This window comes from Panthera tigris, chromosome A3 (assembly GCF_018350195.1).
Source record: "Panthera tigris isolate Pti1 chromosome A3, P.tigris_Pti1_mat1.1, whole genome shotgun sequence".
In the NCBI taxonomy this organism is placed as follows: domain Eukaryota; kingdom Metazoa; phylum Chordata; class Mammalia; order Carnivora; family Felidae; genus Panthera; species Panthera tigris.
In genome coordinates this window covers 103,852,433-103,865,023 of record NC_056662.1, presented here as the reverse complement: position 1 = coordinate 103,865,023, position 12,591 = coordinate 103,852,433, and the positions used below count along the sequence as shown (strand labels likewise).

Here is a 12,591-nt window from a genome sequence, read left to right as displayed (position 1 = left end):
ATGAGAAATGGCTGTTTGGGATGGAAATTCACAACCATCCCAGGGTTTAATAAAATCCCCTTATTCTCTAGATAGGAAAATGGCAGTATCCAAAAATCATATGCTAATTTCTAAAATAAGATGCTAATTCTTCTTCTCTAAAGGGAAGTCGGTACTGACTTTCTAGAGAATCTGAATTAGATCTATTGAAGTAGTTCACTAATTTTTCTCTGATGTAGGAGGCACCTCCCCAAGATGGAACTAGTATTAAGAGTTGAGGGAAAATTCTTAGTTTAGAGAAGTGGAATATGGAGAAGGTTCTGCACCTCAAGGAACTAAGGTGAAGAAGCTACCCCATCTTCTTTTGTAGTTTCTTAAAGAATAGATTTGTATCCTTTAATTATACTTCCGTGCAATTATACTGAATTTGAAGCAACTAACAAATCAAACTGGAATAGTTTAAGAAATATGACTCAACTTATGTGCAGTTAATACTAAACACTTAAAACTAAAAATATCAGTGAACAATTTTTTAGAAATCCTTAAAAAATGAATTATAATGTCTTTGGTTTTTGATGATTTAAAGTAATGACATTTATAAATGTTATATAATATAAATTTATATGGTGACATACATAAATTTTCTATATTTATGTTTTAAAATGCAATACTAAATGTTTAAGACATACAAAAAGCATAAAGACCAAAACAAAAAGCTACGAACCCACCATCTAACTTAATATTAACACTAAAATTGAAGCCCCTCCTTCATCCCCTCTCCCTTTCCCTACTGAGGTACCCACCATACTAAATATGATGTAAATCACTCTATGCATTTAAAAATGTTTCCTCAGGGCGCCTGGGTAGCTCAGTCGGTTAAGCGTCTGACTTCAGCTCAGGTCATGATCTCACACTCCGTGAGTTTGAGCCCCATGTTGGGCTCTGCACTGACAGCTCGGAGCCTGGGGCCTGCTTCAGATTCTGTTTCTCCCTCTTTCTCTGCCCCTTCCCCGCTCATGCTCTCTTTCTGTCTCTCAAAAATGAATAAATGTTAAAAAAAAATTTTTTTTTAATATGTTATGTTCAGGGCACCTGGGTGGCTCAGTTGGTTAAGCGCCTGACTCTTGATTTCGGCTTAGGTCATGATTTTACCATTCATGGGATCGAGCCCATGAGGGGCTATATGCTGACAGCACATAGCCTGCTTGGGATTCTCTTTCTCTCCCTCTCTCTCTGCCCCTCCCCTGCTCATGCTCTCTCTCTCAAAATAAATAAACGTTAAAAAAATATGTAATGTTCATTGTAGACCATTAAGAAATATAAAAAAGAGAAAAAGTCACTTGTAAGTCTACTAGTCAAAGACAATTAGGGGTAAAATTTTGGTGTAGATTCTTCCACTTTTTCTATGCATATAGATATATGTTGTGAATGTACTCAAGTTCCAATCATTTTGTAGCCTGCTTTTATCACTTAACAATATATCATTAATATCTTTCTAACTATATCTTTCTCTATAAACCTAACTAATATCTTTCTCTATAAATATCATTCATGGTCAAGGCCCATCCTATACTATAGCCCATTATGGATGTACAATGGTTTATTTACCTAAATCCCTACTACCAAGTACCTGTGCTGTTTCCATTGTTTCACAATTTTAGCCAAAACAGGGATAAACATTTATCTGATTTTTCCCCCTTAGGACAATCCCCAGAAAAAGGGGTACCCATTTTCCATTTTATATGACACAATTTTTTGCTTAAAGCTAGAGTCTCAGACCAAACTTCACTTATCCTTCAGACTCTATCCAAATCAAAAGGACCATTTACTGATAGTACTGACAGCCATGAGTTAAATACAAGCAAACAACGAAAGGTAAATAAATTCACAAACCACTTGTACCTTTGCTAGGGATCTACCTAAAGATGTACAATTCTGCCCCAGTAAGTAAAGAAGGGCCAGGGACACCTGGGTGGCTCAGTCAGTTAAGCGTCCGACTCTTGATTTTGGTTCAGGTCATGATCTCACAACAGTGAGATTGAGCCCCATGTTGGGTTCCACACTGAGCATAGAACCTGCTTGGGATTCTCTCTCTCTCCTTCTCTCTCTCTCTCCCTCTCCCTCTCCCCTCTGTCAAAAATAAATAAATAAACTTTAAAAAAAGGGGGGACATATTCTCTACACACACACCCAATGGCAGATTCTGAGTCTTTGAAGAAAGTCATACTTACCCAAAGAAACAAAACCCTGATAATTCTCCAGCATCACCTCCCTGTAAAGAGCCCTCTGAGTAGGGACCAGCTGCTTCCACTCATCCTTTGAGAACTTCACAGCCACATCCTTAAACTTGAGTGACTTCTGAAAAGACAAACATGTTCTTACTCACCTACGTGTCTTCTTTTATGTCTCACTGAGGAAGAGTAAAGACTACAGCACTGGAAGACATACGGAATAAAAAAGAAATTGTTCTGATGATGTAAGGGCACTGGATATTTTAAGTAAGAGGTGCAGGTCTGTGACCTGAGGCATGAAACTCTTGGTGATGGCCTCTTGTCATCATATCCGTGACAGAGCCTCCAAACTTCAGGGACACTGTTACTGGCCTCAATTTTTTAAACTATCAATTAAAGAATTAGATTAGATGATCTTTAAATTCCGTTTCAGCTCTAACACTCATGGATCCATGAGATCTCAGTTTGAACAACAGGTTCTCAAGTCAAGGGAAGACCCATGATGAGTGTACAAAGAACAGAGGATACTTGTAAGAGCTAAAACTGAAGAAAAAGGATAAAAAATATGGTGTCCCTTTGAAAGGAAGATAATATTCCAGACTAGAGGATTCAGAAGTTTTATATTCTCATGAAAGTTCTCTAAGCACTCCCTGAGCCATTGCTAAGGGCAGAACTGCCTCAATTCTCTGCTTCCCCACCATTACAAAACACAGGACGGGGCTGGTCATCAAGGCCTTATGAAGGGCCATCTAGAAGGAAGATCCCAGGGCACCTGGGTGGCTCAGTGGTTGAGCGTCCGACTTCAGCTCAGGTCATGATCTCATGGTCTGTGAGTTCGAGCCCCGCATCGGGCTCTGTGCTGACAGCTCAGAGCCTGGAGCCTGCTTCCAATTCTGTGTCTCTCTCTCTGCCCCTCCGCTGCTCATGCTCTGCCTCTCGCAATCTCAAAAATGAATAAATGTTAAAGAAAAAAAAACAAAAAACTTTAGAAGGAAGATCCCTACAGCTTTGTTGTATGGTGAGAAGGGAGAGAATCTGAAGCCAGAAAGGGTACTAGTCTTTTCTACAGAGCACCACTTCTACCAAAATGGGACCAATCTCAAGGCTGGCAAGGAAGCTCCGGACTGAAGAGAATCCAACTCACCTGCCATCTGGCTGTTAGAGGTACAGCTGCCATTCTCTCCTCTACTATGTCCTCTTGGAAAAGGCCCAGGTCAGAGTTGGCAGAGCTAGAGAAGGAAACATGAAAAGAGACCACTCCCATTTCATAGTTATCTGACCCAGACTAAAAACCTCTACATATCCATTAGGTGTGAAACAGTCCTTACGCTCAATACCCCACTAAGAGCAAAGCAAGCCTGGAAGTAAATTCACCCTTTCCCAGGAGATGGAAATTACGGATAGTGCCACAACTCTGTTCCTGAGTTAGCAGCTTCCTGGGAACAGAGCTCTGTTCCCATATCAGAAAACTATTAAAAATCAAATAGTTTACAATGAAGTCAATTTTTACTCCGTTTTATAAATCTATAATAAGCATTGTGCTCTGTAGTATTTTGACATAAATAGGCAACTTAATAAATAACTCAATCTGACTTTTAAATTCAAGATGACCAGAGGGATGCTTATACTACCATTTTTTTTAAAGGCTAATGTGGAGCCTATATGGTCAAGAATAAAAAAGCAAAAGCAAATTCGTGTATTAGTGCTATTAGTCAAGTTTCGTTTAGTTCTAAGGGCCAGAAATATGTTCAAGCAAGCTACGGTGTTATTTTTAGGATACAATGGACATTATAAGGATACTGTAATTAAACAGCATCTAGGCCTCATGACATCTGTCCCCTACTGGGATGAAGAGCACTGGCCTCCTGTCCTAATTCTTTCCTGATTGCCAAAGGTCCCAAGTAGAGGTTCAAGAAGTGACTGGGTCCTATCCCATCAAGAAATGGAGTCAGGGGCACCTGGGTGGCTCAGTTGGTTAAGCATTCAACCCTCGATTTCAGCTCAGGTCATGATCTCACAGTTCCTGAGATTGAGTCCTGAGTCAGGCTCAGCACTGACAGTGCAGAGCCTGATTGGGATTCTCTCTCTCTCCCTCTTTCTCTGCCCCTTCCCCACTCACACGCACATGCTTGTGCTCTTTCTCTCAAAAAGAAACAAACTTAAAAAAAAAAATTAAACAACAACAGCAACAACAACAACACAAGAAATGGAGTCAAACACCAAATGCTAGAAATTCCAGCCAGTTTCTTCAGGGTCATCTTTTTTTTGTTAGAGTCCATTTTTTTAAGTTTATTATTTAGTAATCTCTATACCCAACGTGGGGCTTGAACGCATGACCCTGAGATCAAGAGTCGCATGCTCCTCTGACTGAGCCAGCCAGAGGCCCCTGTTACAGTCATTTTTAAAGTTTCCATAGAACTAGGAGGCTATATGCAAAATGATACCCAGCTATTCAATTCAGTCCAGAACTGAATACAATTGCTTCTCCAGCAAAAGGGGCAGCAGGACCAACCGGGATGGACTGACTGACCGCTGCCCCTACAGCACGGGCTGGCATCACAGAAGCCCATGGGAAATAAAGGATTAGCTAGAGAGCTAGGGTGTCCAGAGTGCAATGGTCACCTGCAGAGACAGACCCCACGCGAAGTTTGGTTTCAATATTGAGAATGATGATGCCACACGCACAAACACAGACCAGGTATATAAAAAGGTTTATTACTTATGTCATGGAGGTCTCTGGAGAGAGCAGAGCCGGTCTCTCAATAGGTCCAAAATGGCTCTAGAGAAGAGGAGGAAAGGAGGAAAGGAGACCAGCCTGGTCTTTATTGTGGTTAGGGTGCAGGGCCAGGGTGAGCGTGCCCACATGCCCACAGGAAGGGGCTTGTGTGATTGGAATCCCCCGCCAATGCCCAAGGAGAGAGCATTCAGACTTCCTTATCAGCTTGTCCAGGTGTGAGACACAAGGGCAAGAAGGAGGGGTGAATCTTAAAAGCCCAGCAGTCAAGTATCAAGGCAGACCGTACAGTGTAACTATATGTCCGAAACAGGAGGAAGAATCTCCGTCCTCTTCTCTCCAGGCCTTCTGATCTTTGGGCCTGATATGGAGACACTCTGTGACATAACAGCAACTGGAAGACAGGAGAGGTAATACTATTCTCAAGAAAAAGATTCATTTACCTAACAGAAGCTTTATTCAGAGGATCTGAAAAATCCTTCCAGGAGTAGAGCCGGGAACAACGATCTCCCCAAACTTCCCTGTCCACAGGGAATGCCAGAATAACATTCTCTCAGGGTTTTATTACAAAGACTGTTAAAAATGTAGTCGGTATCCAGTAGGGAGGGCAAAAGACTAGAAAAAGAAAGAGGGTAAAGGGACCCAATAGTACTCATCCAAGGCTGACTCTATGTAATATAATCCATACAAACCAGTAGGATAAGTCACATTTGGCACTATCTTCTGGACTCCAATTATGATGGTGATCCACTACCAATCAGATTTTTTTTTTTCATGAATAGACTTGTGTATCCTGCTGGATACTGAAGGATAATGATGGTGCCATACATCTTTATCTCTTGCTCTTGAGATCAAGATAGAGCAACGTATCTTGATAGAGGACCTGGATATACCATCTTGGACATTTAGAATGGCCAACAGCAAGATTACATTGATAATTTCTGTGTACGCAGGCCATCTGACATGTGCCTGGAGGTGACCACAAATGAGAATGGTGCTGGAACCAAGACACCAAGGGCTACATGGGTCTTGCACCTCTTCATCCCCCAAGAGAATGTTCTGAGTTCTCAGAGGAATGTTCTCGGAACATTCTCCCCTGTACAGACAAGGTTCAATAAGGTCTTTAACTCCCAGCCCTCCTGAGTTGATTGCTCTAACACCCACAATTAAGTGGCCATGGTCTCTGTGTCTCCTACTTAGAACTCTCAAGACCTTTGTGGTTGTTAGCCATTGAGAGGCTAATGACCTTAGATCACGTTTCCACCTCTTGCCCACTCTGCCATTGCCAAGGAGCACAATGAAGAGCAGTCTGAGACATGAACTATGGCCAGGACAGGCCTACCACTCTTTATAGAGTGGTTTTCTTAGTAGTCGTATTTCAAGGTGAGTGGCAGGCAACAAGAAGCATCTACTGTTCTGTCTCTGGAGCTCTGCCAACACTTCACACTTTTCAAGGCAATATCTTTATTCACATCCACACATTACTAAAAACGGTCTCTATTTCCTGGCCAAAGCTGACTGGCATCTGAACCAATTAGTCCTTCCCCTGGCATTCTGGAAGTGGAACCAAGAAAAAGAGGTCAGCCTCTCATGAGGCTCCCCTTGAGGGCATGAAAACCTGGGAGCCCTTGACAGTCACATTTTGTCATGCCATCTGAGAGCAGAAAAAGCCAGTCAGCAGTGACAGGGAAATATAAAACATAAGTCCAAACAGAAGTAAAGGCAAGGGGTTAAGAGAGGGTCCTGATTTTTTTTGTTCTGTCCCCAGTTCCAGTTTACAAGCACACCGCAGTCTTTTTCCTTGGGTTCCGTGACCTAACCAAGCATCCTCAAAATGAATCCCCCTTCTACTAGTTTGAGCGGGGTTTCTGCAGTTTGCAACCCAAAGAGACCTAAGACAGGGAGCAAAACCAATCTTCTACCTTCTTACCTGAGGTTTCATTGTTCACGTTCTGCTACCAGACCTCTCCTCTTAAGAGCTCTTTTGAGTCCTGGGGGTACATAGAGGACACAGCACCCAGTGTGGCTCACAGAACCAAAAGGGTGGCATTAATCTTAAGATGCCTGCCAGTATCATTAAAATAAGCTGTGGATGTTTCCAGCCAAACCTATAAACTCTTTTCCAATCCATAACCAAATTGATCCACATCACAAAACAAAGACTCAGGGTCATTACCTTCTTTGAACGCTCAGATTTCTGATTCAATCACCTAGTGTATACTATCTTATACTACAGTTATTTGTATCTTTATCTTTCCAAGTAGGTAAATCTTGGGAGTCAAATCTTGCTTTCCTCACACTAAGAAAGCTACTTCCACATACTTAGTACTCCAGAAATCTTTGCAGACTAATTGAAATACCAAGTTTTGCAAGAAAGTCTAGTTGGTGTTGGAAAGCGGCTCTCAAAGAGGGAGCGCCACTGGACAGCTCCAAGAAGCCGGGTGCAAGGGGTTGAAACCCTGGCCCAGGGAACCGAGAGAAATGAGTAATTGAGGGGCTTTCCGGGAAGGATGGACCAGCAGGATTCAGCGCAGTCAGTTCAATCCTGGTGTACTGAGCCCCCAGCACTTCCCAAGCAGGGGAAGGACCGCCTCGGGAGGAAATGCGCCATTCTACCCGGCGGATACACACTGCGGAGAGCGGCCCTGCGCACCCAGCGCACGTCATCTCACACTGCGGGGCCAGGCTACCGACGTCTCACTTCACCTCGCACCCATGTCGTCACCCTGAGTCGCGCCGGGCCTGCAGCTGGCGCCTCCTCCCCTTCCCCGCTGCAGGTCGGATCAAGGTCAGCCTGGGAGCAGCGGCCAAGGATAGTTCCAAACACCCCATTTCGGTTCCACCCTCACGTCACCGCGCCTCGCAGCCCAACTTCCTTCCCTGCCCGTTCTTCAACACCTTCCTCTCGCCGCAGCCACGGCTCCCACCACACCCAACCCCTGGTCCTCACCTTGGGCGCCAACCGGCTCCCGGCGGCCCCACGAGGAGCAAGGACCACAGAGCGCCTGCGCAAAGTGCCCTCGGAAAACTACGATTCCCAGAAGGCCTCGGGGCGGGTTTTCGGAGGCCCCGCCTCCTGAGGGACAACAGGGGTAGTCGCGCGCGTCATTCAAAAGGTGGAAAGGTGGGGCGCCTGGGTGGCGCAGTCGGTTAAGCGTCCGACTTCAGCCAGGTCACGATCTCGCGGTCCGTGAGTTCGAGCCCCGCGTCAGGCTCTGGGCTGATGGCTCGGAGCCTGGAGCCTGTTTCCGATTCTGTGTCTCCCTCTCTCTCTGCCCCTCCCCCGTTCATGCTCTGTCTCTCTCTGTCCCAAAAATAAATTAAAAACGTTAATAATAAAAAAAAATATATTAAAAAAAAAAAACGAAAAAAAAAAAAACAAAAGGTGGAAAGGTGACACTTGTAGTAAAAATGAAGGGAAGAAATGTAGTAAATGTAGTAAAAAAGAAAGAAAATGTAGTAAAAAAAAAAAAAAGTGAAGAACCAAGGCTGTCTCCTAGCCCTCCCTGTTCGCTTGCCCCAGGCGGACCCCTACCAAGGATGCCTCTGTTTCTTAGGCAGTTTTCTATCCAGGAGGATATTTGCAACCTCTACTCTCTTCAGGCACCTGCTGCTTCATCTCCCTCGCTTTCCGAGTGGGGGTGGAGCGGAGAAAGCTTGAGAGAGAATTCCCATACTTGCCTGTAATCAGAAATACAAATTTGCCTTTCTTCACGTTCATTCTACTGCCCTCTCCAATTAGAACAATAAACAGAGATACATCTGGGCTTTGTAATTATGTTAGTTAATAAAGTCCCTTGAGGCTTAAGCAAGTTGAGGAAGCATTTTCTATCTGCTGTGCCCGAAGGCATCCTGATACATGTTCACATCTTTTTTTTTTTTACATCTCTTTCATTTTTTACATTTTTTTTTTACATCTCTTACATTTTAAAAGAAATATTCTCTTCGTTTCACATCCCCCTCCAGCTACCAATCTTAACCTCTCCTTTTTATCAAAGCGAAACTACTCAGCATTGAAGATACTTGCTATGTTTACCTTCCTCTCCACCCATTCCTTAACCAAATTTGTTCCAATATGGCTTTGGCGCCACCATCCAGGTTACCGACAAATCAGGGGGTGGGGGTGGGTAATGCTTTGGTTTTCTTTTTTTTTTGATGTTTATTTATTTTTGAGAGAGACAGAGACAGAATGCGAGTGGGTTAGGGGCAGAGAGAGAGGGAGACACAGAATCCGAAGCAGGCTCCAGGCCCTGAGCTGTTATGTTAGCACCGAGCCCGAGGCGGGGCTCAAACTCACGAGCTGTGAGATCATGACCTGAGCTGAAGTCGGATGCTCAACCGACTGAGCCACCCAGGCACCCTTAATGCTTTGGTTTTCTTGACCACTTGACAACATTGAACACTTTTTGACTATTCCCTTTCTTGAAAGTCTTTCCTGTTAACCTGCTCTCACCTAGTGTTTCTCTTACCTACCTAGTCTCTTCTTTTATGGACTCTTCCTCTTTTCATGCCCATTAAATCTGTGTTCTTCAAGGACCTATCCTAGATCCTAGTCTCTTCCAACACTCTACCTTCATAAGCTATTTCCCACCACCTATATGGTTTCAGGTATCATCCATATATATGAAATCACTCTTTTCAGGTTCAGTCTGCCTGCAGAACATTCCTACATATGTCTGGATATTTCACAAACATCTCAAGCTCATTATATTCAAATGGACTCACTCTCTACCCTTATGCCAAACACCCTGGGTACACTACCTCATATTCTCTTGGCCCAAATTTTACCCCAGCCATGCTGCAGCAACCACATTTGCACAAACATAATCAGATAACCCCTTGCCTCGGTCGTACCCCACACTTTTCACTTTCCTCCCTGGAGTTACTCTCTGACTCTGCCACAGGGGATGACTACAGCAAGCCTTGATGTTCATGCAGCAACACTTAACCAATGGGGGACGGGAGCCAGTAGATAAATGCTCCCCACTTCAAGGGCAGATAATCCTGAGGCTCATTCAACATGACTCCCCAGGTCCCAGCGGGACTGAACCTCAGTTGCCACGGCAGTGACCAACTTAATTACACACTGTTTATTGGCTTTTTCTCCTTCCCTTATTTAACAGATAATGTCATTAGTGTAATGACTAACATCAGTATTTTAATTATTTAAATCTTGCTCTATCAGATTATGGTATAATGCAAAAATAATGAATTATCCCAGTGGCAGGACAATAAAAGCAAATTGCTAGTTTGTTAAGTGAAGTTAAATTTACACTGCTATTAGTGGATCAATTTAATGGGTATAGAAAAGAATGTGTTGACAGGATCAATGGCTACATATCCGTCAAGAGGCAACTGACAGCCATCTTCCAATATAGAAACAAGGGGAAGCACAAAACAAGCTACAGTTGACTCTTCTTCATTAGCTTTTCTAGTGAGCTATCAGAGATAGTTAACTTCTAGGATCTAGCTTTTTCACCAGACAAGTCAAGGAATCAGAAAGGAAATGGTGGGACAAATCACTCCCAGGTCCTCCAACTTTATTGTCATGCCTTTAATTTTCCTCACTGTTTTATATTGACAGTTTTGGAGTGGTGGGGGAGCTCCAGTAGTTTCCACTGGGCACATCCATTGCCAGCACCCATTCATGCTTTGCCCATTCTAATAGAATATTTTCCTCCCTCTAGAATCATAATAAATGGATTTTAATATCCTTCTCAGAAAGAGGTGATGATCACACGAAGGATCGTTTATCTTTCACAACTGGCAACCTTAGATATTTCCTCTTCCATATATCCTGATTGGGTTGTTAGAGGTTCATAAGTAACATCTCTTCCCTACCTGAGATAACAAAAGATCCAACTCAGAACAAAGGAGTCAGGCACACAAAGATCCAAGCAGCTGTTTTGAGATCTATTAAAAGAAAAAATGTGCCCGAGGGATGGTAACAACAGGCTTCCCAGGCTTGGACCTCACCCAAACGCTTGACCTACTGGAAGCAAAAGACTTCTTTCTGCAGGTGCAGAGTGCTTACCACAGGACCAGAAACAAGCACCCCTCAAACATCTCCAATGATCAAAATAACCCCTGGAGTGCGTGGGTGGCTCAGTCGGTTAAGCCTCTGACTTTGGCTCAGGTCATGATCTCACGGCTGGTGGGTTCAAGCTCTGCGTCAGGCTCTGTGCTGACAGCTCACATCCAGGAGCCTGCTTCAGATTCTGTGTCTCCCCCTCTCTGTCCCTCCCCCACTCATGCTCAGTCTCTCTCTGTCTCAAAAATAAAGAAACATTAAAAAAAAAAATTCAGAGGCGCCTGGATGGCTAAGTCGGTTAGGCATCTGACTTTGGCTCAGGTCACGATCTCACGGTTCATGGGTTTGAGCCCTGTGTTGGGCTCTGTGCTGACAGCTCAGAGCCTAGAACCTGTTTCAGGTTTTCAGGTTGTCTCTCTGTCTCTCTCTCTCTCTCTCTGCCCCTCCCCCGCTCAAGCTGTGTGTGTCTCTCTCTCAAAAACAAACATTAAAAAAAGTTTAAAAATAAAAAAAAACTCAAAATAGTCCCTTTATCTGTTACCTATAAAAACCCCTGATGGCTATCTGAAACTGTGCTGTACGATATAGTAGCTGCTAGCCACAGGTAGCTATTGAGCACTTGAAATGTGACTAGTCTGAACTTGAGATGTGCTATAAATACAAAGAAGTTGAAGATTATTTAAAATTTTCTCTTCTTTTTTTAATGTTTGAGAGAGAGAGAGAGACAGCATGAGCAGGAGGAGGGCAGAGAGAGGGAGACACAGAATCAGAAGCAGGCTCCAGGCTCTGAGCTGCCAGCACAGAGCCTGAGGTGGGGCTCCGACCCGTGGAACCACGAGGTCATGACCGGAGCCGAAGTCGAGTGCCCAACCAACGGAGCCGCCCAGTCACCTCGAAAATTTAGTTTTTTTCAAAAAGGTTGTAACACATGTCAATAATTTTTGCATTGATTACATGTGGAAATGACATTGAATGAAACATTTATTCAACTATTTTTAAATTAAAACTTAATTATAAAAATTAATCCCACCAGTTTCATTTTTAATTTTAAAACTATGGTATTTTTAATTTTAAAAATTTGACCAATTTCTGGTTCCAAGATTTGCTACTACTAATGATCATTTGGTGAAGCTAAAACCTCAAAATTTAAGGCCTCCAGTACTGTATGCCCCATTGCGAGATACCAGTTCAAAGGTAAAGTGGCCCTTCCCTCAGAATTTTTAGTAGGTGGAATAGTACTTCACATTTAAAAACAAAAACAAAAACCGTCCAGATCACTAAATTTAAAAAAAGAACAAAGATGGGGTGCCTGGGTGGCTCAGTCAGTTAAACATCTGACTCTTAATTTCCGCTCAGGTCATGATCTCATGGTTTCCTGAGTTCAAGCCCCCTTTTGGGCTCTGTGCTGATGGTAGGGAGCCTGCTTGGGATTCTCTCTCCCTCTCTCTCTGCCCTTCCCCTGCTCATGCTGTCTCTATTGCTAAATAAATAAACTTAAAAAAAAAAACTTAAAAAAACCAAAAAGGTAACAAAGGGAAAGTATCAAATTTATATCCCCTTTCTGTTTCACTAATCACTGTACTCCCAGGTCCATTAGTATTCTGAATTTGTTCTAG

The 12,591-nt window shown here is 43.3% G+C and overlaps 1 protein-coding gene across 1 annotated transcript in view; it reads right to left on the bottom strand.

The window, feature by feature from the left end:
- The window catches only part of ZNF2 (zinc finger protein 2), a 36,671-nt gene that overhangs the window by 6,331 nt on the left and 17,749 nt on the right, over window positions 1–12,591 (bottom strand). Inside the window, exons 6-9 of the mRNA XM_042979847.1 lie at window positions 7,895–8,020; window positions 5,234–5,338; window positions 3,355–3,439; window positions 2,211–2,337 (exon numbers count right to left, since the gene is read on the bottom strand). Coding sequence (XP_042835781.1) covers window positions 2,211–2,337; window positions 3,355–3,439; window positions 5,234–5,338; window positions 7,895–8,020 — 443 coding nt within the window. The remainder of the gene's footprint in view (window positions 1–2,210; window positions 2,338–3,354; window positions 3,440–5,233; window positions 5,339–7,894; window positions 8,021–12,591) is intronic.